The sequence below is a fragment of the Chrysemys picta genome, chromosome 11 (genome assembly GCF_011386835.1).
Source record: "Chrysemys picta bellii isolate R12L10 chromosome 11, ASM1138683v2, whole genome shotgun sequence".
NCBI classification, from domain to species: Eukaryota; Metazoa; Chordata; order Testudines; family Emydidae; genus Chrysemys; species Chrysemys picta.
In genome coordinates this window covers 62,789,139-62,814,839 of record NC_088801.1, presented here as the reverse complement: position 1 = coordinate 62,814,839, position 25,701 = coordinate 62,789,139, and the positions used below count along the sequence as shown (strand labels likewise).

General features: G+C 45.7%; 1 protein-coding gene across 13 annotated transcripts in view; it reads left to right on the top strand.

Annotated features, from left to right (window-relative positions):
* PLEKHM3 (pleckstrin homology domain containing M3) overlaps positions 1–25,701 on the top strand; it is a 120,044-nt gene that overhangs the window by 27,454 nt on the left and 66,889 nt on the right. For 9 of the 13 annotated variants that reach the window (XM_005306073.4, XM_042859633.2, XM_065560994.1 and 6 more), the window contains 2 exons: positions 3,800–4,735; positions 22,610–22,755. In XM_005306073.4, the coding sequence (XP_005306130.2) occupies positions 3,800–4,735; positions 22,610–22,755 (1,082 nt within the window). Of the gene's footprint in view, positions 1–293; positions 453–3,799; positions 4,736–22,609; positions 22,756–25,701 lie in introns of all 13 variants that reach the window. The other 4 variants (XM_065560989.1, XM_042859629.2, XM_065560997.1 and 1 more) reach the window with 1 other exon arrangement.

Sequence of the window (25,701 nt, the reverse complement as noted above, 5' to 3'; positions counted from 1 at the left end):
TAAGGCTAAATAAACCAGTTTGGGTTCTTATACACCTAAATATTGGGAATTAATTGCCAGATATAAAATGCATTGTTTGCAGGACAGAGGCAAATCAAATATGCTAATTACCTGGGAAATGCCTTCATCCATCTAAAATGACTGTTGGAAGTTAATTGAGAAGAAGAGACCAGGATGTGACTTGGGAAGGAAGTGAGCACAATCCTGCCAAGTGCAGAGTGCTCGGGTCCCTGTCAAGCAAAACACTGCAACTTGTCCTACTGAATTTGATGAGGCTGCTCATATGCTTATAGATTCATCGATTCCAAGGGCAGAAAGAACCACTGTGATCATCTCCTACATAACACAGGCCATAGAACTTCCCCACAATAACTCCTCGAGCAAATCATTCAGGGAAACATCCAGTCTTGATTTAAACATTGTCATCGATGGAGAATCCACCACGATCCTTGGTAAATTGTTCCAATGGTTAATTACCTTCACTGTTAACTTAAAATGAAGCACATGTGTAGAGTGATTTGCTAGATTGGGGCCACAGTGCTCAGCTCCTTGTAGGGATTGAGCCTCGTAAGAGACTGGCGATGAGTAATCCAGTTTAATTATGTGTGTTCATTATGTGTCAGTCCTGTTTCTAAATTAATAATAATCCTTTGTGCTGTGAACACCTGATCTTGCAGCCATGGAAATCATTGTCAAAGCTTCCACTGAGTTCAGTTGTGTAGGATCGGGGTCTTAAAGCATAGCCTTTTGGCCAAGGATTTTCCTTGCAAACATTAATGAATTAAGCTTCATGGCACACCAATCGAGTAGGCTTTATTCGCTTTTTACAGATAAGTAGACTGAAGCACAAAGAGGTTAAATGAGTTGTCCAAGGTCACACAGAGAGTCAGTGGCCAATCTGGGAACAGAATCCAGGAGCTGTCTTCGGACAACACTGCCTAATCTAAAATGTATTCAAATAACAGGGATGTGAAAAAACACATTTGCTTGTTTTTTAATAGTAGCATTCGCTTGGCATGTGAAGGGACAGGCTGCCTGCCTCCAAACAGAAACACAAATACAAGCTGTTTAGCAATGGGAAAAAATATCCCAGCTTTGCTTAAACCACTTCTGATCTCCCCTCTTCCAATGCTTGTGGAAATCAGAGATGATTTGAGGATGGTGAGCCACCATGTCAGGTGGACACTCGGTGCAAGAAATTTTAATGAGATGTAATACAAACAAACTATCCAGAGAGAGGAGGTAATCCGCAGAGAGAATTCTCGGCTGCTCCCAGCTGCTATCTGTTTGTTTTCCCCTTATTTTTCAAGAAATTACAGTTCAAAAAAGCATAAGCCCAGATGTGGGTTATTTACTGTGATTATCTCCCTTTTTACTGTGCCTCAATTTAATTTCCCTGGTTTTGGGTGGGAGGAGGGAGAAAAGAAATGCTGTTTCTATTTATGTGGTGGACAGAAAGATGGTAGCACTCAGTGGATGGGTATTATCTGGCTTATTGTGCATCAAGGAGATGAAGGAGCAGAGGAGGATGAAGGGAGGGGCACCTTCTAATACAGCCCATCTATCCAGCATCCATTGCCTTGACCCGAACAGTATGAATTTGAATTTTAATCAAGCTGGTTGATGTTTTTGTCCCAGTTAAAGTGGAAGCGGGTGAAGCCAATTCCCGGAAGCTTGAGGGAAGGGGAGTGGGAATGCCTAGTGAAAGAGAGAGAGAGAGATGGCCTTTCTGTCGCTCAGCAAAAGACAAGCACATTTCTGGGTAGCTGAACGAGGCCTGGGAGTAGGGGAGTGGTTCTGAGTTTGTCTTATTATGGAAGAAGCTTGAACTGTCGTCTGTACTTTGGAAGCCGAGAGAGCGAGTGAGATTGCTGTTGGGTCTGCAGCAGCACCATCTCTTTTATTGGATTAACCGAGAAGGAAGATGACTGTAGAATGTGTACCCATTATCTGCACTACAAAGGGATTAGTGTGGGTTTCAAAGAAATTAATGGCTTTTGAGTTAGCACAGAAATACTAATGAATGTCAGGGCCAGAGATGTAAGGCAAACAAAATTGGTTTCTTATTTTTTTTTTCCCTTTGCATTTGGGGTATGAGTTTAATTTTTTTCTGCAATTTTATGATTTAGATCTATGGTTTTCCCTTTTAGCCGAAATACTCTCTAGTAGGTTGTCCATTTGCAGGGAGTAGTTAAATTTGTGTGTTTACATCCATATCAGACCTGGTCATGCTTAAGTCAGTGAATTGTTGAAAACATCTGCACAGAAAGTCTATGTCTACACTGGGAAAACTTATCATGTTAAATACATGTTAACTAACATGATGTTAAGCACAGTTTTGTCCTTTGTGTTTGTCAGGAGAGCGGTCGATTTAGGACGTGCTAGCTAAGCCCAACCTAAACTCGACCTTTTTCCCGGTGTAAAGGTCGGGAAGCACCCTGAGCTCGATTTTGTTGTTGTTGCTGGTTGAGTTTTGCCCAGGTTTCTGTGACTACACTAAGGAAAAGGTCAGGTGTTAGCTACATCCTGGTCTATGCTACAAAGTTCAGTCAACCTAACTACGTAGCAAAGCGAAATGAAAAATGCCGTGCCCTGTGTGTGATGTAGTTTAGGCCAACCTAATCCCCAGTGTAGACACCGCTAGGAATTCTTCCCTCAACCTAGCTACTGCCTCTCAGAGGTGGAGTTGCTACGGCGACAGAAGGTATTCTTCTGTTGCTGTAGAAAGCATCTGCACTACCGCAGCCCAGCATTTCTAATCTAGACAGAACCTAAGTCTGACCTTAATTTGACCACTTAGTCGAAACCCTTGGGTATGTCTTCCCTGCAGCATTAATTCACGCTCTTACTCAGGTGTTCCCCTTAATATTCCTCGTATCCACACACACAACCCTCTGACCTGAGCTGTCTGGTGCTTTCAACCCAAGTTAGCTGGCCCAGGTGGGGCTATAGGATAGAGTCTGGGTTCTGCTTACAGTCGGGCTGGTAACCCACCCCACCCACTTTGCAGTGAGGATATAGGCTAAGCCACTTGAGTGCTCATAACTCTCCAGTGCCTTCCCACAATTCCCCCTGCTGCACCCCAAAGGACAGACAAGTTTTCTCCCACAGTTCACTGGGGAAGAGGCATAGAGAGAGTAGTGTGCTTCTCAATACTTAAACTGCGTGGGAGGTTCTAGATGGTAGGATGTATGGCATGTCCATACATAGAGCCACTTTAGAAAGAACCTCTAGAAAATATTATTCAGCTGAGCCCGGCCACTTTTTTTTATTGTGATTTAGCGTTTTAGGGTTTCCATTTCTGCTGGACCATGGGAGGCAGTGTGGCCTAGTGGATAGAGCACTGGATTGGGGCTCAGGAGACGTGGGCTTTATTCTCATCTCTCCCACTGACCTGCTGGGTGACATTGGGCAAGTCACCTCACCTTTTCTGTGCCTCCAGTTCTCATCTGTAAAATGGGGGGAATGGTACTCAAGCCCCTTGGTAAAGCGCTTTGAGATCCACAACTGAAAAAAGCTGTGTGAAAGCTGGGTATTACTATGTTTATCATTTCATCTCAATGCCATTCTGCAGTTGGCTGCATGGATGTGTCAAGCTCTGCTTCTCCGGCATCATATGTCCCTGTTGCAAATATTTATTTGGGCCAAGACTGTCCAAGTCATACCAGTTCCCCTCAGAAATATAATAATACTTCATTTGGTGTGCCCACGAATACTGGGCAATTGCTGTGAGCCAGAATGACTATAGAGTGAATCGTTGGAAAAGAATTGAGTAATTGTCTTGTTTGGTTTCTTCCAGAACACAAACTGACATTCCCAAATATTCTGAAGAAGGGATACCTAGAAATTAGAAAGGACCATGACAGCTACTGGCAGCCCTGTTATGCAGAGCTCTCTCCACACAAACTGTACCTGTATTACCTCGACAGTAGCGGCAACCAGAATTTTCCTACCGTGTATCCGCTTTCACATTTCCAAAGTGTCACGGTCACAGACAGCACTGAAACAAAGATGGTGGATGCCGTTCTGTCGGACAACTCCCAGCTACAGCTAAAGGCAGAGTCACCGTGGGAGACTTTGGACTGGGGGAAGAAACTTTGGGAGGTGGGGCATTCCTCTGCGCCAACGTTCAGGAGGCAGCAGGAAAACCTAGAGGACTTACAGAAGCTGGACAACAACAGAGACCTTCCCCAGATTCATGGCTTACAAAAGAAGCCTGCTGAGCTTTTCCAGTGTACAGCTTTGAGCCAAAATACAAAGGAGTACCAAAACATTCTCAGGTCAGGGACTCTTTATAGGTTGACGGTCCAGAATAACTGGAAAGCGTTTACTTTTGTACTAAGCAGATCTTGTCTCATGGCATTTCAGCCCGGGAGTCTCGATGAAGACCCTCTCCTGAGCTATAACATTGACGTGTGCCTGACTGTCCAGACAGATATTCTGGATGACTGTGACTCATGCTTTCAGGTCATTTTCCCTCAAGATGTCCTCCGGCTGCGTGCAGAGACCCGTCAGAGGGCACAGGAGTGGATGGAGGCCCTGAAATCTGCTGCCAACGCAGCCAGAAGTTTAGGTCCAAACCTGCAGGTTACTCTCAGAAACAAAGCCAGAGATCAGCCTCTGGGGAGAGACTTCAGGCAGAGCAAGCGCCAGTCTGTGACCACCAGCTTTCTGAGCATTCTGACCACGTTGTCTTTGGAAAGAGGACTCACGGCCCAGAGCTTCAAGTGTGCAGGTAAGCGACTCCATTGCAGTGGCTTTGCTCTCACATACTCTATATTGGATAAAAGACCGACTGCTTGTAAGTCCTTGTAAGGATTCATGCACATTTGTCCAAGAAATGGGCACTCATTTTCCATCCCTGTAACGCCACAGGCTGTGAAGGCCTCAGATCTGGCAAACTAAGCTGGTTTTGGCCTGGTTAGCCGCGGAGTAGGGCATGTCCAAGTGAAACAGAAGGGGTTGTAAGGAGTGGTGCTATAGGTGGCGCTCTTCTCTCTGAGTCACAGCGGCTTACAGTGACACAGAAACTGTAAGAACATCTCCCATCATATCAGGTTTTGTAAACCCCTTCAGCATGTGGGTAGATTGTTGTCTCTTTGGCTCTTTTTACTGTGCGCGTGTGCACGGCCTAGCCCAATGGGGTCTGGTTCCTGATGGTGCTAATGTAATAGAAATAATGCTGAAGCTAAATTCTGGAGCTAAGGTGCTTCCTTAATGACAACAAAGGCATCATTTTAATGGCAATAAGGCCTGAAGGCACAACACTTTGTGATGTGGTGTCATGCAATCTCTGATCCTAAGCAGGTTTGGGTAGGTATTGGATGGGGGATCTCAAAAGCACGCTGAGGGGCTGCAGGAAGCGGAGATGGTAGGTAGTGCTTTTCCCTCTGAGTCAATGTGGAGTCCCCCCCAACATGTGAGGTGAAAGGTGTAAACTTCTAGGTGTAAACGTCCTACAGCATTTTTGTAAGAGTAGGGTGTCAAGCCATTGTCCAGGACCAATTCCACTTTGAGTAATCATATTCTGCCTAGCTAAGATTTACCCTTTAGCCTCAGCTGAATACACAAGTATTATTCACTTCCTGTTCCAGCTTGTGTTGTGTTACTGTGAAGTTGTTGTTGCATTTCATTGGAGGTTTAGGTGATTCATAGGGAGGAAGTCTTGTCCAGTGGTTAGAGCACAAGATTGGGAGTCAGAAATTCTGCATTCTCGTTCTGACTCTGCCACTGACTCATAGCGCATCCTGGCGTGACTAGCAGAGACCTACATTTTCAAAAGTGATTCTGATTTGGGGTGCATTAGGTTTTGGGTGCCTACTTTAATATAACTTAAAGGAGTCTGATTTGCAGAAAGTGCTGAACATGCCTCCCCCCCCCCACCAGTCAACAGGCCCCTTTAAAATGTCTCAAGTCGGGCATCTAACAATGGAGGCACCCTAAATCACTAGTCACTTCTGAAAATTTAGGCCTGTTAGTCTCTCTGTGCATGTTCCCCCATCTGTAAAATGGGGATAAGAAATCCTACCAGACACAGGTGGATTATGGGGATCAATTAATTGATGTTTGTAAAACAATATTAAAACCCTAGGGTGCTGGGCACTACAAAAGGGCCAGGGTATTGTAACAATCAGATCAGTATGTATGTGTACACTTGGAACTGCTTAAGGGTACTTTGTCATGGGCCCTTTCTATTAATGTCTACTAGAGCTCCTCTGGTAGCTCAAGTGGTAGGGGCCTGTGTTTTAGGACCAAGGGGATCTGAGTTCTATGTTCCATACAACTATCAAACTTGCAGACTGTGTAATTTTTTCATTGCTGAGTCTTTCCTTTCCTTAAAAGCTCAAATTCAGCTCCTGGGCTTCAGGAGGAGACTCCCTTTATGCTTGGATTATCGTGCCTTTCCTTCAGATACTGTCACCTGTCTGTGTGTGTTCTAGGCCTGAGATCCAGATGTGTGCTTATCTGCTTTTTTCCTTCCCTGGAAGTGGATTTAATGTCACAGCCTCAAGCATCCATGTTTGTTTTGTTTGATTAATCGCAACCTTAATTCATTTGAGAACTGACTAGTTCAGGGCCAGGGTACAATTTAATTGGCGCTTTTGAAAATCCCATTACCTACATCTGGCCCTATGTCTCCCTGTGCCTCCGTTCCCCATCTATAAAATGGTGATAATAGCCCTTCCCTATCTCATGTGTGTTGTGAGGATAAATACATTATGGATAGTGAGGCACTCGGGCCCAGATCCTCAGAGGTATTTAGGCTCCCATCTTCTGTTGAAATCAGTGGAAGTTAGGAACCTAAATAGCCTTTGAGGTTCTGGGCCTCAGATACTACATTGATGGGGAGCCATCAAGGACCTGAGAGAGATCTGTGTAATCTGTTACCTGTATGCAGTGCTGTTATAGCTGTGTGGGTCCCAGGATATTAGAGAGACAAGGTGGGTGAGGTAATATCTTTTCTTGGACCAACTTCTGTTGGTGCGAGAGGCAAGCTTTCGAGGTAACATGGAGCTGGAGAAGATCTCTGTGTCAGCTGGAAAGCTTGTTTCTCTCAGCAGCAGAAGCTGGTCAGTAAAAGATATGACCTCACCTATCTTGTCTCTCTAATCTGTTACCCAGCAGTCAGGGTTTATTAAACTCCAGGGGAAGCAAAGTCAGTAGTCTCATTTTAAGATATTTTCAGGGTTTCCTTCTTCATTTTCTTCCTTTCTTCTTAATTCTCTTCACTTAAAACAAAATTCAATAAAGAAACGTTCTCTCCTTTAGCGCCACCATTTCAGTGCTGCCCTGCTTCCAAGAAAGCTGATGAGTGTGTTGCCAGCAACCTCAGCAGGAGCGGGATCAAGCCATGGGAGAGCAACAAATAACCTGTCGTCTTTAATTTGAGAAGTATTTTGGGTATTCTGGATTTTATCCTGTGGGAACAGCCTTTTGTGTGGGAAAGGATGGATTTCCTCTCTGAAACATGCTACATTGCATCTTGAGTCACTCAGATGTTCCCCACAGAAATAAAGCACTCTGACCTTGTTGGGGCGTGAGTGCTGTTTTTAATTTATGGTCTTATTTTTAAAAAACCGCGTGTAGCTTTCATGATACTCCGAGGCCAGGTCTGCACTACAGTCCTGTCTCGGTGTAACTACATTGCTCAGGGGTGTGAAAAACCCACATCCCTGAATGACACAGTTATACCAACCTCCCCTCCCCTCCGTGTAGACAGTGCGATGGTGAAAGGAGAGCTTCTCCGGTCGATCTTGCTACTGCCTCTCATGGAGGTAGATTAACTACACTGACGGGACAAGCTCTCCTGTCGGCGTAGGTAGTGTCTTCACTAAAACACTACAGCTGCACCGGTACAACTGTATGTGAAGACGAGCCTTGACGCTTACTTGTTAGACATTTCCTGTGCTCCCATGGCCAGATTTTTCAGACTTGATGAACAAGCATAGCTTCCACAGTAGGATTTATGGGCACTCAGCATCTCTGAGCCTGAGAATCAGGCGACTGGGCATAATTTTAACTTGAATTTCAATATACCCATACATCACATCCAGCTTTAGAGAAGGGTTTATGTCCCTAGTGCTGTCTTTTTTCATTGTGGGCTGTGCCTGTCCCCCGGGGTCCTGGAGAGTGGATTTGGGGCCTCTAGCTGCTACCACAATACAAATAAATAATAATAATGAATAATAACTGGGAAAATTCCATCCTGTTTGCTTCAGGGAGGAAAAGTTCGTGCCGAGAAGACTTTGGGGAATAATGAGTCTATGTATCTTCATTGCTATATAGACGGTTTCTGCTGTTTTACTTCATAGGCTGTTGTTTAACCTAACAGGACTGCTGTCGGTAATTAAATCTTGCAGGCATTAAGAGCTTTCCCTCCCTACCCCCCCCCCCTCACCCTGGCTGCTGGGAGGGGGAAGCTTGGAAAGAAGGGGGGGGGGAAGTTTTGCTGTGAATTCTTCAGCCATTTAGTGCAAATTCCTGTAATTACCGTCATTGTGTCGTGTCTGAATGGCACATAATACAGCAGAAGCCTTTCCTAATTGAGACCTTACAGGAGGTACAAATCCCTTCTTTGTTCAGCCTGCCAAATTAGTGCCGGAAAGTGGCAGGGTCCGAGTGGGAATCAAAGGCGAGCAACACAAAGATGGAACTTAAGGCTACAGTAATAACCCTCTCTTGTCCTGCAGGGAAAAAAGTAATGACCAATGAAAAATGAAGTTTTTTTGTTATAAATTCCCTTGACATGACAGCACCTCGGGGCTGCTTTATTTATTTAGTAAAAGTGATTAAACAGTAATACAACAGGGCAGTCCATTGTCTGCCATGCTACCGCCCACCCTACAGACCCCTGCTGCCTTGGCTAATTGATTGACAATGAACCTCTGATAAAGAAGTTTGTTGGGAGGTTTGATGGGGGGGGGGTTCCCCCCTCCTTTCTTTGTCTGGAGTTTCTTTTTGTTTGAATTGCACTCCACATTCTACCCCCCTCCCCCTTTTAAAAGCTTTTCAGGGACAGCTCCCAGACAAACAGCTGACACTCACAAGCAGGTAGAGAAGAATGAGAATCTCTGTGCCTAGCTTTTGACAGGTTTATCTTGGGGGCTGACTAGCACTTTCCAACCATCGATATAAGCCAGGGCAGCAGTGTCAGACATAGCCATGGGGTGGAGGGGGAAGGGGGGGGGGTCAGATTGTTGATGTGCTGGGGTGAGAAGGGTAGTTTAAAAAAACAGTTTTCCTTTGGTGGGAACTGATGCCTTAGCTTGGTCTGTGCATGCAAGAGGTTTCCCCCACCCTGGTTTCTCCCTCTTACTGTGGGGCAGGGCATTCCATTTCTCATACTGGGTTTTCAAGATAGGGAGCTAATATGTAGGCTGTTGATTAAAAGGGTCAGAAGGGAGTGGAGATTTTTAAGACTGCATATATTTTATATGCTTTGTTGTGTGTACAAATTTTTGGCCTCGAAGATGCATATTTTCTGGAGAGAAAGTGGGATGAGCTACACGTTCCTTAGGCCCCAAAAAGTCAGCCTTTCCTCGGTCTCTAATTAATGTGCCCCTAGACTCTCTTCTTACAAGACAGGAGCCGGATCCTGCACTGCGATTCCCTGGCACAGGTGCCCACACTGGTGGTGAATATGTGGAACTCTGTACAGGTGTAGGGTTCACATGGTTCACATGCTAGATGATCACATGGGATCAGAGGCCTGAGGCCCTGATCCTACAAACAGTTAAGCACATGCATAATTTAACTCAGGTGAACCTGCTCCATGTGCATAAAGTTAAACACCTGCTTAAGTGCTTTGCCAGGTCAGGTTCCAAGCTAGTAAATGTCATGCTTCGTGGTTTGGCTTTTAATGGGCAGATATGGGAAAAGTTTACACGATCACAAGGTCCTTTTCCATTGATGGGTTGTGTCACAGATAGATCCACTATTTAGTTACTTCGTTTGGATACAGGCAAAATCCCTGAATTGATCAGATTACGAATATAGGATTTGCCAGCCTGGATCAAAGCATGTGTCCATCAAGTCCAGGGTCCTGCATCTGGCAGTGGCTAGTAGCTAATTCTCCAGAGGAAAGTGTAGATACCCACCCCCTGTAGTGAAGCACCCAGCTGTTTGTTCAATACTGTGGGGTCAAGGGGAAAGGAAGGAGCTTCTCCCACAGACCTAAGGGGGATCAGATTACGCCTGGGGCTCCTAGCCCTTTTTTGTCATGCCCCCAGTTTTGAAATGGACTGGTGAGATAAGCTGCCTTTTCCCTGGTCTCCTTGCACTGTGCTCTGGCATAGTTACTAGTCTCTTTCTCCTTTGGGGGTCTCTTTCCTCTCTGCAGCTTTTTCTTTTTTACAATTAATTTGTAATTAGATTAATAAAAGGAAACACACGCAGCTCTAACTGCCAGTCCTAATGAATATGTGCGTTCCACCCTGATGCGAAATGTGCTCAGTATCTTTATGGTTGTAGCTTTCTATTTTCCATCCTTGCATTTTTTTTCCCCCCTCCCGCCGTTCTCTTTCCTGCTTTGCCAGGCGACTCCCATTCATTGTCCCCACACTTGCCAGAAAGATACACGCTGCTGCTGGGGCTCCATAGACTTGGCTGCATGTGCTCTCCCCGCTGAGAGCAGAAAGCAAGGGTTGGGCCAGCGAGCCTGCAACTCTGTATGCATGAGCTGCTTCTGTAGAGGCCACGCAGGAGCAACAGGTGGAAGGCTGGTGTTTTTCCAGGAGGCATTTTACCCATGGCTACGTTGTGATCACATTTGCACTGGTCGGGGGGATCTGGCAGAGCAGAAACGAGGTCCTGCAGCTCTTCCTGCCACCTAGAGCTAGTGTGGAGCCCACCCCGGGTTGGGAAAATGCTGGTTTTTGTCTTGCAGAATGAAATATGTTTACCCTTAATTTCCCGGCAAACCAGCAAATATTATTGTTCACAAAACTATTTAGTAACTTAAAAAAAAATCCAGCTACAGTACTGACTTGGTCTGACTTTCATCAAAACAATCGCCAGTGGACAGCTAGAGGTGCCCATCCTTTGAATTCAGCAGGTGCTTTGTAAGTCGTTGGAACACCCTAGAAATTCAGTAGCACCTATCTACTGAATTAAAAACACTACAGGCCAAATTTCAATAAGCTGTTTGACTGATAATATTATATCAGAATGTCCTTTTAAAGACCTTCAGCCCCAGGTTATTGCGATTTCATTAATTGCAGCCAGCAGCCCCTCAATCTTACCTATCTAAGGCATCTGCCGCTGTGGTATCTAAGTGCTGTACACATCAATTTATGTTCTATTTAGCTTCACCTCAGTTGATCTCATTTCTCTGTCTCTCCAAGATTCCAGGGATTTTTCCTCCTCCCCTTCTTCTGAGTCTCTATAATGCTCCCTATGAGAGTGTGTGTTGCATTAAAAAATTGCATTTGTAATGGTGCTTTATAAACCACGGTTTCTCATGGGTGTATAGCTGCCCTTTCAGAGCCCCTTGAAATCAAGAGAAAAACTTTCATTGAGTTCAGCGGAAGTGGGTTTGGGACCTTTAGGGCTCAGCCCTGCATTCCTTGTACTCATGCAAAAACTCCACTGTCCCTGTCTAGACTAGAATTTGGAAGGTGTTAGCTACACCTACTCTGGACAAAGCCATTGACTTCTGGGGGCTTTTCCAGGCGAAGGACTACCTGATGGGATTCTGAAGTGGCTTGCAGGTGAAAGCTCAATTTGTCACATTCTCGGATGGATACTGGAGTAATTTTGCCTTGGTGTGCGATTAGATCTTTCTGGATTTATCCTGGCCCCCTGGCGGAGCCCCTCTGAGGTGAATATTTAGAAACACGGTGAGACTACTGGTCATCAGTGCACTAGCAGTTTGAATGCTGCTGTTTGGGAAGATCACAGAGGGCGTATCACATGATAGCTCTCCTGCGGTGTTGGTTGGCTAAGCATGCCCCATGTAACGAGGCGATGGCAGAAGCCATTTTCTTTTGGTTTCTAGAGGCAGGGTGTGTTTGTTCAGGTGAGCTTTCTGATCCAATTCTAAGATGTGATTCGGCTTTGAACAGTGATTGTAAAACGGACATCCGATTCAATCTGCTCTCTTTGTGATCTGCTACATGTGTGCAGAATCATCTCTTTAGTCTTCTGACAAAAATAAGTTTTTACTCCTGTTATCCACAGTCCTGGGAGGATGAGCTGCGTTCTGTTCTGAGGTGAGCATCACAAACAGAATTATTATCTAAGTTCCCATTGCAGGGCCACAGTTTGCCCTCAGTGACGCCTTTGCAACCTCAGGAGTATGACTGAGATTGCATTGCATTTGCAAGCCCTTTGGAGCCATTATAAACATTATAACAGAACGGTCACAGCTCACTTCATGTAGTTTTGGGTCCATTTATCCTATGGACCCAGTTTGTGTGTGACTAGAGTGCCACTGGAGCGTATCAAGTATCAGAGGGGTAGCCGTGTTAGTCTGGATCTGTAAAAAGCAACAGAGAGTCCTGTGGCACTTATAAACTAACAGATGTATTGGAGCATAAGCTTTCGTGAATGAATACCCACTTCGTCAGACTGGAGTGTATGAGATACATCTATTGTTGATGTTGTTATGTCTGACCAGGCAAATGCCAAAAGCAGTGTCTTGGAGAGACATGGTGGGTGAGGTTATATCTTTTTATTAGACCAACTTCTATTGGCGAAAGAGACCAGCTTTCAAGCCTACACAGAGCTCTTCAGCCAGACCTGAAGAAGAGCTGTGCGTAAGTTCAAAAGCTTGTCTCTTTCAGCAACAGGGGTGGTCTAATAAAAGATATTACCTCACCCGCCGTATGTCTCTACATCCTGGGACCAACACAACCACAGTAGCACACAAAAGCAGAATCTGTAAACTTCCTGTTCCCTCACGCATTGTGATAGGAGAGGCATCATCAGGAAAACAGTTAAGGAACGGCAACAGAAAACTGAGCAATGTAGAGAGAGCTTCTGAGCCTCAGGGGTTCCATTTTCCAAACAAGTAATCTTATGAGATATGACTTTATTCTGTCAGGCTGAGAAATCGGGATAGTCAATCCAGGCAGCTTTCACTCATCAAAACAAATTACAGGCTGACTACTACATGGATAGTTAACAGGCCATAAATCTTCATATGCATCTGTAAAGCATTAAGCATACCTTTGTTGCTAAATGAAATATACGTGCAAATACGATAACTGACATGGTGACTAACGAGAGGAAATTCACCTGAACAGATCTGTCAAAACAAAAAGAATTTGCTTTTAATAACCACACACTACATAGTGCAGCAATTACCCAAGATAGAAGTACAAAACCACCCTTAGCATCTAAACTGAAGTACTGTTGAGGCTCTCTAAATAAGCAGCCACTGTATCAAAGAACACAAACTCTGCTAACCATGAGGCCTACAATGAGTTGAAAGTCGATGAGAAAACGGGGGGGCTAAGTGCCCCTTCACTCAATTTTCATTTTTGCTCTGCGATTCATTGAAGTACAGTTTTTTCATGAATACCCCATGCGGCCCTGATAATGCAAATGCTTATTGCCCATGCTTAGCTCTATGTACACGAGGAGCTTTGCAAAGTGACTACTCGCATATGTAAAGTTAAACGTGGGTGTAAACATTTGCAGGATCAGGGATATAATTTTCTGTTATTCTTAAATTATATTTCTCCCTCTGCCAGCTGGACTGGGAGTATTGGCTAGGCAGCGTGTATGTTCTATTGGGAATGAATCACTCACATTACTAAGAACATAGAAAGTTAAGGACACCCACTGCTAAAGAAGACTGGAAGATGGTAGCTTGAGGTGGCCTTATCAAACTCTGTGCCATTTTCCTTTCCTCTCCTTTACACTGTTTCTAAATGAGTTAACTTCTGACTCCACGTCATGGATGTGACAAGATCACAGAGTCTCGTTCTTCTGACACTGAGCAGGGCACTTGATGAAAAGAAGGAAAACGGTGTTCTGTGTAAAACTAGACTGCCCCTTTCTGCTTCGCTACAGAGCTCTTCCAGCCCCTGTGTGCTAGAGGCTTAAAAAAATAGTACACTTGTCTGTCTAGATCACTCTAGGCCTGTCATTATCATAGTGGGACCCCTGCAACGAGCGTGTGCTGCGGACCTGCAGGATCGGTTGATGCTACACAGCGCCTCATGCGGCGCCTCATGGTCTCAGACGCCATCCGATGGTCCAGGGACATCTACATCGAGCACATCACCGGCCACCGACAGTACCAGGAGGCGTGAGCCAGAGTGACATCGTTCTCCCACTACGAGAAAGAGACCAAGTGACCTTCTCCGTTGGATCATATGAACTGGAACCATAAACTCCCTGAACATTAAATCTCACCAAATGAGGGTCAATCCATCCTCATCATCATATCCATTCATTATTATCCACACCTGAACATAGCCACTTTATGAACTTCATACCCTCATATCTCAATGTCTGTACTTTGACCCATCAACCTTTTACCCCCAATCGGGGATATTGCAGATTATGTATTCCTCATGCCACTTTATCTTAAACCAAACTTTGCACCCTCGATAATCTGTATGTTATTCCCTGATAACCAGAAACTTCTATGCTCAAACTCGGTTCACTATTTTTTTTAACATCATCTTAATAAAATTTTTAAATCTGAGCACCTTACCACACCCCTGTGAGGTAGGGAAGTCGTACGGTCCCCACTGCAAATGAGGAATTGAGACACGGAGAGATTAAGAACGAGGAGTACTTGTGGCACCTTACTTAGATACTAGCAAATTTATTTAAGCATAAGCTTTCGTGGGTTAAAACCCACTTCATCGGATGAGTTTCAAAGCCACCTAAAGGATTTAGATTCCCAGTTCCCATTACTGGACATCCAAATTCCCTGGGCAGATTGGAAAATCTCCACCTAAGCCCCAGGTCTCACAGGAAGTCTGTGGCAGAGTCAGGAACTGAACCTAGGTCACCTGTATCCTAGCCCAGCCCCTTAACCACGAGCCCCCCTTTCCTAGCACGCCATTACCCTGGCCCTAGGAAAGATGTGCATTATGAATTCTTGTGTCATCCAGTTTGTTTGGGCTTTTTTCTCCCGCAGAGTTAGAACTTGAAAACTAACCTCTTGACAGTGGTGTGGCGAATCTGCCGGCAGAGACATTATTAAGCCCAGAACGGTTCACCGCCCTACACAGCACTCTGTTGCTGCTATTTCTGCTGCCCCTCTTTCTCCTCCCTCACCTTCCTATTCAGGACTAGCCCAATGTTCTCTGACATTTTTGAGGTGAAAGCTTTTGGGTGGTGCTTGTTTTCCCCCATTGCAAATACCATACCCACAGCTACATGTTTCCCAGCCATATTTATTTTCCAATACTCAGTAGTCAGGGATGGTTCAGGTACAATAGTATGTTTCCCCCTCCTTTGCCTTCTCCTCTAGGGGTTCATACCTGTGCATCAAATCTAAAAATGAGCATGCTAGGAAATCGAATGTATGATGCTAAGTCTCTTTTGTGAGGAGGGGGGGCAGAGGTGCGAGAGGGCAATCTATGTTTTCTGACCCCTCCCCTCACCAGGAAGACCCTTGTTCACTTAACACTGTCTCCTTAAAGAGGTCAATTGTCCCTCGTTCTCTCACTCAGCCTCGGAGGGTTTACCATTGGGAAAAGGCAGTGCCTTCTTTTCCATCGAACGTGATGGCAGGTTTTGTGTTCTAACCCTTAGATGCAGAGTCTGGATTTCAAAAGCATTAAACCCTGTGCTGCCCCTTCTCCCTTCCTCCTTTAAAAAAAACCCCAAATAGCATAATTGGTGTATGCCACAGAAATATATTTGTCGCTCTATATTGCTTTGAACCATGTCACATCAAAGGAATCCACTGCTTTCATAACTTGATTTGAAAGAGTTGTAGAAATAACCATCATTATGAAACACAGCAAATAGCATGGTTCAAGGAGGGGAAAGGAAAGAGATTTTCATGGAGCAAAGCCTATAAGGTGGAGGAAAACAGAGGTACAGTGGCAGTGGCCAGATCCAGAAAGAAAGCAATGTGTGCAAATTTTACTTGGCTGTTCCGAATGCGCAGGTTGTAATGGACACTAATACCTGCAGCGTCGTGTGAAATACACTGTAACCAAGTCAGAAATGTGTTTCCGAGGACCTGGAAAACAAATGCGAAACTAGCAGGACAAGAGTGGCTGGATTGGGCGAAACAAACAGTACAAGAACGGATGGCTGCTTTCGCGGAAATGGCTTTCCTTTGGAAGGATCCCCTTCATTATAAAATAGAGGAGGTGGCTGGCCAGGCACTCTCTGTGTGGGCTCCGGGATGCTGGAACTTGCTCCTACCTTTGGTCCGAAGTAGCCTGAATTTGGTGACCTTCCGGGCATGCTGCCCAAGACGTCTGTTTGAGAGAGTGTGTGGAGAGGGCTGAGGGTACTACCTAGACGAATGTGAAGTCTGTCACAGTTAGAATCTGTGTTCTAGCTCAATAAATTAGGACTTATTCCCATATCCCTTCCGTCGTCCAATAAGAATGGCCGATGTAAATAGCTATGCATTAAGATGAGAAACCCTGTGACTTACGTTGCCCCGTGAAAGATAGAATGAGAGAGAGTCAAAAAGTAAAACCTTGAGGACGGGTGGGGGCTGGGTAGGTGTTTTTGCATGTGACTGGCTGGCTGAGCTCCTGCTGAATGGATCACTTTAATGCTGCTGAGATGCATTGTATTGTTAATGGTGTCTTAGGTGCCTACAGACTTGGAAGGACATTTTTTAGCTGTTGTTTACATAGAAATAAATAAGCAAATAGGTTGCCAGATGAGGAATGTAGATTTCAGCACATATAGGGAGTGTACCTGAGACCCAGGTACTGAGAATCCTCTCGTACATTACCATTTGCAGCCTGTTATGGGAGCAGAGAGAACAGCCACAGCCACCATGTGCTTCAGCAGAGAGGTAGGGAGTGACCTCTGACCCACAAGACTCTTGCTTTAAGTCCGCCCACCCAAGGCGTCTCTAGGAACTGGAGGACCAAGAACTCTGAGGTTAACTAAACTCCACGTACCCACCTTTGCAATTAGTTGGGCTGATCTCTGGGATTTGGCACAGAGTCTTCTCTCCTAAGGTTTGACATCACCAGCAGGGTCTTCTGCATAAATTAAATCACATTCAAAACCTCTACGGGGTGGCTTGAAGGCCTGACCTTGCAAACATTTCCTCGGGTGAGTAAGCCTTATTCACATAAGCAGTCCCATTGATTTCCAACCATGAGCGAGAACTGCTCCTGTAAGTAAAGATTTGCAGAGTGCTTCAGTGACTTGCAATAGGACTGTCTTAAGGAACCTTTGTTCAGACTGGCGTTCGCGTCTAGCTCCAGCACGTTGCAAGACGATGGGCCTTAAAATGGTGACATCCTGCTTTGTAGTGAAATTATTTGAGATCATTTTTGGAACTCTCAGAGGTATGGTTTAATTTATTTCCTCCTTCCACCCAGTTAGTAGGTCGCAAGGTACTAATGCAAACTAACATCCTATGTGGAGAGATACAAAACACAGTTGCAGTAAGACTTGGGAAACTTTCCAGAATAGTGTTTCTGGCAAATACCGGATCATCTGTAATGTTTATAAAGCTTTTAGTGGCGCTCAGTTGGGAGTGGCCTGTATAATTCACTCGTGGCTTCACCACGCATGAATATATCAGCCAGTACGAACTCAAGAGAATAAAATCGCGCATGTTACTGTATTTCATCCAGTTTATAAAAGAAGGCTACATGTAATAAATGCAGAAACTGTAACTAGTTAGTGCACAAACTCTGAATCTTCTGTGCTCACACTGAGATTTGAAATTCTGAGGCAGTTGATGGCAAAAAAAGATTTAGATCCTTCGCTGCTGCTTTTTTGTAAGGCTGGGGCACTGCAGTGTTTACTGTACCGAGGTGTATTGCTAATCAAACATTATCGTACTTTATGAGCTGTTACCGTTCTGCTTGGGAAAGGTGCGTGTTCACTTTAATAAGACTTCTCCATCTTGCCCTTTGAGAGGAGGGGTGTCCTTCTGTGTTTTCTTTTCAGAGAGGCAAGACTTACCTCTGTTATGCTTTTAAAAACATCGGTACCATAGCAACAGGGAGTACATTCTACTGGCATCTTTCAGTGCTAATAGAATGGCATGTCAGACAAACAGAGTGTACTTTTTTTTTTAAATCTCTTCAGCTGTTCTAACACTGCACCTTTATGTATTAACACACATATTTTTTTTAGTGGTATGGTTGATCTATAGAGTTCACCACCTAGGTGTGCTACCTAACTTTGCCACGTCTCGCTGTGTTTTTATGTCTAATATGGAAACTCTTGTAAACTGGTTAATATGGAATAGGGTGACCAGACGTCCCGATTTTATCGGGACAGTCCCGATATTTCCTTCTTTGTCCCGCGTCCCGACCGATGTTCGGTCGGGACACTGGACAAAAAAGCAAATTTGCCCTCCGCTCCGGCGCTCACACCCCCCCAACCCCGACTCCGCCCCCTCCTTCCCCCATTGGATCTCTCAATGGAGGGAGGAGGTTAGGAGGAGGGTCGGGCAACTACTAGGAGCCTGGGAGGGGAAGGGAAAGTTGCCGCGGCCCCGCCGGGAAGGAGCCGCTGGAGCGCAGCCGAGCGGGAGAGGCGCGGGGCTCCCTGCCGGCGGCGGGACGCGCCGCATGTGCCCACGGCGGGCTGGGGAGCGGGAGGCTCTGCAGGGCTGGGAAAAGCCCTGGCACCTGCCCGTTGCCCAGCCTGGAGCCCCTCAGGTGACCGGCCGCTGCTGTGGCTCGGCTGTGCCAGCCCTGGCCCCTTGCACGCCCGCGCCGCGGCCAGCCCCGGACTTTGCTTCTTGTCCCCCCCCCCTGCCCTCTTTATCCCTAGCCCCTTCTGCATCGGGGCCAGCTTTTACCCTGGGGTGGGCAGCACGTGCGCCCGGCGCGGCTGGGGCCTGCTAATGCCCCCCGCCCCTGCGAAACTGCTTTTTTTTTTTTTTTTGCTCCGCCGCCATTTTTTTTTGCTCCACCCCCCCCCTCCGCCCCTCCCTGCATCCCGATATTTCATCCCTGTGATCTGGTCACCCTAATATGGAAGCAGTTTATTAAACAAATAAGTCGGCAGTCCTGCTCCAGATAAATGTTTGTTGTGCGTAGATGGGAATATGAACATATTGGACTATTTCTAGGGCTACAAAATTGCATAGTCACATCAGATTTACGAGACGAGGTAAATTTCCTACCAAGGGCTGGTTGTAAGGGATGTGGTCAAAGTGTTTGGGCCCCAAATTTGTCCTTAGTTTAAATTTATGTGTCATCCTGTCATGGTAAATGTTCTTCATTGTTTCATGTTTCAAATCAATTGTTCTGATACTGGAAAGGAAAGCAGTGTTGTGGGCATACAGAAAGCAGAATCGTCCAGTTTTGAGGGCACAGGAACGGGGAGACACCAAATGGGATTCCATTTCCAGCGCTGCCGCTAACTAGTTGTGTGATGTTGCTCAAGTTACTTACTATAAGGCCAGACTGTTAAAAGGTTCTGGTTATTCTGGGTGCCACCATTTTTGGAAGACAGCTAAATTCTGATTTTCAGAGATGTTTGCCACCTGCAGCTCCCAGGGATTTCAAATACAAGCGTGGGAACTCAGCACCTTTGAAAATCAGTTCTCAGGTGTTTCAAGTTGGGCACCCAAAATCATTAGACACTTTTTTTTGAAAAAGTGGGCCTTGTGCCTCAGCTTACCCATCTGTAACATGGACATAATATCTACTTTTGTAACTCTCTTTGAGATGTCTGGATAGAAAATGTTCTATGAGAGCTGTTGTTAATAATTTATGACTTCTCATTTTATGTGCCATCCTGATCACAGCATGCCCGTGCGTCATGTTTTTAGTTTGGGACCAGAAATCAGTGCTATATCTTTTTTTTTTTAATTGTCTTTTTAAAATTGCGTTTTTTAATTTTCAGCTGAAAGAAGTATTTTTCTTTTATATTCATCTGTCACAAGTAAGTTATGCTTAGGGCCTGTTCTTAATAATAGCCTTTTTGTGAGGCTTGTTCTACCCTTAAAGTAGAGTGGATAAGCTGGTTATTTTAGTTCATGTTCAAGAATTGCCGACTTCTCATAGGACACTTTGGAAAGTGTTCGTTAGTGAAGTTCTGCTGATACGGGATGTATCACGTTTTCAGGTTTTTGTTTTTCTCCCCTTGTATCTCATGAGTAGGAGATATTTCTTGCTTAGGAGTTAATCTGCTCCTGTTGCTACTTGCTGATTTGGGGGTTTTGCAAACCTTTATACACAAATCTCTTTATTGAGTTCAATAGACTACTTGCATGAGTTGTGGTTTTCAACGTAAGTTCCTTAACATCCTCTGTGGTCTCACAGACATCTCCACAGCAACTCATTATGATGTCACAGGGACTTGGTGATGGCAGTATGTGGCAGAAGCACACCAATCCTTTGGCAACAAAGATCCTGTTCCCATGCCCATGTTCTTAGTAATGAAAACAGCTATTGTAGGAGGATTTGCTGGGACAGCTATACCAGTATAGCTATGCTAGCAAAACTTTTCTAGTGTAGACACGCCCAAAGTAGCATCAAATACTGAGGTGGGGAGGAGAAGTTGTTTAATTTAGGCCTAGACTACACTGGAAAAGGTTTGCCTTTGCCAGTCTGGCTGCACTGGCAAATCTTCCTAGTGTAGATGCAGCTTACCAGTGTAATTTATGCTTGTTTCCCGAATGAAATAAGTTATAATGGCAAAAGCGCTGCATCTATACTTGGGCTTTTGCTGGCACAGATGTAGTAAAAAATCACAGCCCAAACCAATGTTGTTATACTGACAAAAGAGTCTAGTGTAGACCTGGCCGTGGATTATAGGACAGGGATTGTCTCTCACTGTGTGGGTACACAATGATCTGATCCTGATTGGGCACTCGATAATACAAATAAGTACTACCGTAATACAAGTGATTATTAATACACCTCTATTCTGATATAACGCGACCTGATATAACACGAATTCGGATATAACGTGGTAAAGCAGCACTCCAGGGGGGTGGGGCTGCGCGCTCCGGCGGATCAAAGCAAGTTTGATATAACGCGGTTTCACCTATAACGCGGTAAGGTTTTTTGGCTCCCGAGGACAGCGTTATATCAGGGTAGAGGTGTAATAAGCACAACAAAGGGAAAAGAAGAAATATATCCATGTATCCTTCCCAATGTATATACGTTTACAGCAACCCATGGCATCTAATTAATAAAACTAGTCCTCCCTGTTGTTAATATGGTACTTATTGTTTGCCATTGTAGTGTGTGGTTTACTTGTACGTGCCAATTCAGTGCCCCTTGTGTGACCATTGTATGCCAGTTCAGTGCCCATTGTTAGAAGATGGCTAGCTTGCACTCATCCAGTCAGCAACAGATAAAGGATTTTGCACTGGGTGGGAGGGTCTAGTACGCAAATAAATGATGTTATGCAAGTTGGTGGTATGCATCTGTATGAAAGACATGGTATTAAGGCTTTACTCAAGCAGTATTCTCTAGGTCATTGGTTCTCAAACTGGAGGTCGGGACCCCTCAGGGGGTTGTGAGATTATTACATGGCGGGGTCGCGAGCTGTCAACCTCCACCCCAAACCCTATTTTGCCTCCAGCATTTATAATGGCATTAAATATATAAAAAAGTGTTTTTAATTTATAAGGGGGGGTCGCACTCAGAGACTTGCTATGTGAAAGGGGTCACCAAGACAAAAGTTGAGAGCCACTGCTCTAGATCATGGCTGTCTTGCAGAACTGTCCCTTTTTCAAATGAAAAATATTGCTGAAAATTACAATGTTGACTCTCTTTCAAAAGTAAACAACAAAAGTCAAACATCTGATTTGGGGGGACGACAAGAGTGAATCCCTTTGAAGGAAAATGTGTTTGTTCATTTGTCAGGACTAAAACCAAATGAGTGATGCTGATATTGTCCAAACAGAGTAAAGTCTGGGGCGGAGCTGGCAACCCTTGTTCCTCTCTTTCCTTATTTAGCCACCAAGACTGGAGTTTGAGATTCACCCTTAAGCCCTGAAACATCTCACAATCTGACAGCCACCCAAAACAGCACTTCCTAACCAATTTCAGATGTTTACGGTAGCGGCAGTTCTTATGGTAGACACTCAAAATCCTGAACCCAGGATTTGGGCCATAAAAAAAAAAAGAGACAGTGATTTTCCAGGTGCGTTGTTTTTGTGTGTATGTCAGGTCAAAACTCTGAGGGGACCTCAGTATTTGAGTGACCAGCTTTGAGACAGGTAGGAATGGACTGCTGAGTACCCACGGTTCCCGTTGACTTTGGTTGGAGTTGTAGGTGTTGCTCAGCACCTCTGAAAATCAGGTGTAGGTCTCTCAAGTTGGGTGCCCAAAATTAGTAGACATTTTTGAAATTTGGACCAGAATCCTGAATTCTGGTATTTGCAAAGAATATGAAACAGTTCATCTTCTAAAACCGCTCTCATCTGGGAAGTGGTTAATTAACTCCCTTATCGCACCCAAGGAAACATCACTAGCAAAGGATACAAAATCAATATTATTTTCTTCTTTCCTTTTCCCAGGTTGTCAGCGCTCTATAGGCTTGTCCAATGGAAAAGCCAAGGTGTGCAGTTACAGCGGATGGTATTACTGCAGCACCTGCCATGTAGACGACAACTTTCTAATCCCCGCGCGACTGGTTCATAACTGGGACACTTCAAAATACAAGGTAATCTTCACGCGTGATGGTTTGAGAAGAAATACATCGCCATGTAATAGAAACACAAATGATGCTGAAGGTTAAAATCTAATTTTACAATCGACTAATATTATCCAGTCGATCACATTCCTGACCTGGCTGAGAGGGGTCGTGCCCGGTGGTTGGAGCGGGAAGCAGAGTCGGAAATCGGAGTTGAAGGTCAGAACCGGGTTACCTGGGTTGAGGAAAAGCAGGAACAGGGCTGGATCCCAGTCAGGAACAAGGCAGGAGCAGGACTGGAACAATGAGGAACCAGGCTAGGAACAAGCCGATGTAGGAGTCATAACAGCTGTGGGCAAATGTTTTAAGCAGCCGCCGAACTGCTGCTAGGCGTAAGCAGGGCCGGCTCTGGCTTTTTTGCCGCCCCAGGCAAAAAAGCCTCCTGCCGCCCCCCGGCGGGGAGCGCGGCAGGGGAGGGCGCCGAGCCTGGCCGCGGCCCCGCTCTCCCCAACCGGCCAGAGCGCCGGGAGGAGGGCGGCGAGCCCGGCCGCGGCCCCGCTCTCCCCGACCGGCCGGAGCACTGGGAGGAGGGCGCCGAGCCTGGCCGCGGCCCCGCTCTCCCCAACTGGACGGAGCGCCGGGAGGAGGGCGGAGAGCCCGGCCGCGGCCCCGCTCTCCGCGACCGGACGGAGCTCTGGGAGAAGGGCAGAGAGCCCGGCCGCAGCTCCGCTCTCCCTGGGTGAGCGCTGCCCCCCTCCAGGTGCCGCCCCAAGCACATGCTTGGAGGGCTGGTGCCTGGAGCCGGCTCTGGGCGTAAGAACTGGTCTGCTGACTCTTCCCACCTAGAGGCGCCAACTTCCTGAGTTCTCGGAGGGCGCTCAACCTCCCCACTCCACCCCAGACCCCACCCCAACTCCACCCCTTCCCCCAAGCTCCCATCCCTGCCCCACCTCTTCCCGCCCGCGCCCCACCTCTTCCTACCCCTGCCCCGCCCCACCTCTTCCTGCCCCCGCACTCCGCTCCAGCCCAGCGCCTCCTGAATATCACTGAACAGCTGATTGCTGCAGGCAGGAGGCGCTGGGAGGGAGAGGGAGAAGCTGAGTGGCGGGGCTGCCGGTGGGTGCTGAGCACCCACTATTTTATTTCCCGTGGGTGCTCCCGCCCTGGAGCACTCATGGAGTCGGCGCCTATGTCACCCATCAGGCCCTGTAGCCAATCATTTAGCTGACTACAGGCCAGCTGTCCTCGTTAGATTGCCCAGAGACCAGTTCTGTTGCAGGCCCTGATTCCTGATAGTTCATCTGTCCCCTACTCACATGTCTCGCCTACTCAGTCTGTTACCCCTCCACAGCACGTCTTCAAATCTGCAGAAACCACCTCCATGTCTCTTCCCTCACGGTGCCACACTTCTCCTCCTGGCTGCCTCCCCTTACAACTGCTGAAGTCCTTCAAGAAGCAGGGGTTCTTCTCTACCTGCTCTCGTGGTCCTAATCTTCAGAGTCCTCATAGAGTCATAGGACTGGAAGAGACCTTGAGAGGTCATCTAGTCCTGTGCCATGCCTCATGGCAGGACTAAGTATTATCTAGACCATCCCTGACAGGTGTTTGTCTAACCTACTTTTAAAAATCTCCAATGATGGATATTCCACAACCTCCCTAGGCTCATGGACTGGGCCTTGGCTACCTCAGACATTGCCTCTTTCGCCGCAGCTCCAAGAGCTGTGATTCTCAGGAGCTCTACAGTTGATGGATCCCAAGAGGAGAGCTTGGTGATCAGGGCTTTTTTTTGGTGGCAGGCACTAGTCCTATGGAATTCCATCCTATGGGAAATCAGATCTCTCTAGCGTCAGAACATCGTGGACTTCATCTCTGAGCACAAGTCTTCTTATAAAAGCAGAAGGATGGCACCTCAACACTTCCCTGGACATAAGCAACAGAAGTAATATGAAGAGAGAGGTTTGCACATTCAGTCATAATGTGAGGGTGAGGTGGAAGATAAGTACAGTTCTTTAGATTGATTTTACCTTTCTTTTTTTTTAACACTCAGATGCTATGAGTGTACGGATAGATATGCAAATATGGATGAATGGATAGACAGGCAAATATATGCTAGTGGCTATTTTATACATCTTAGCATGTTTCCCAAAGGGCACCAGAGAAATGGAGCATAGAACATGCATTTCTGTTGGATGTTTTCATAGGGTTAACGGTGTTGTTTTGGCATTGCAGGGGGAGTGTGCTGAAACAATAACAGACTTATGAGGAAGGAAGATTGTACGAAAGCTTCAAACATAACGGACACTGTTAGGAGAGGCTGTTTGATGTTTAACGTCTGTGAATATTATTATTATTATGGGTTATTTGAAAAGGAAATAAAAGAACTGGTAAATGCTCTGTTAGGGGAAAAAGCAGGCTCTCTTGAAGAAGAAAATTTGTCAAAAGACAGAGATTATTAAAGGAAACCAGAGCCTGTCATTAGGAAAATGATAATCTGATGCCAAATAATATCAGATTTTTCAGGAGTTAATAAAGTTCTTGCATAGAGAGATTAAGGATCTCTTTTTTTTTTCCCCAGGAGGCCAGATATTGAATATTAGACATTACATTATTTTCCTTTGGATGCCCTTCCCAAAGGCCACTCATTTGGCTGGACAGGGATGGGATGAGAGCCTCTAATGTGGATCAAGTGGATGGTAAAGCAGGCAGTCTAGTGAAAACATGTGTCAATGAGACCATAAAGAAGAGAAACTGGATTTTTAATTTAGAATTCAAAACTTGTACCATTTCAAACAGTCTGGCTACAGGAGAAAAGGAACTGCCGGTGTTCAAAGAGTTGGGGCATAAAGGCAGAATAGAGTTTTTAGGCTTCAATTTAAAATCAATTTAATTCTGATTATAACAATGAGAAATTCTCAATTTTCACTTTGCCAAAGCACAATACAGTTGTGAACATTCCCTTGGCTGGGAGCAGTGTCA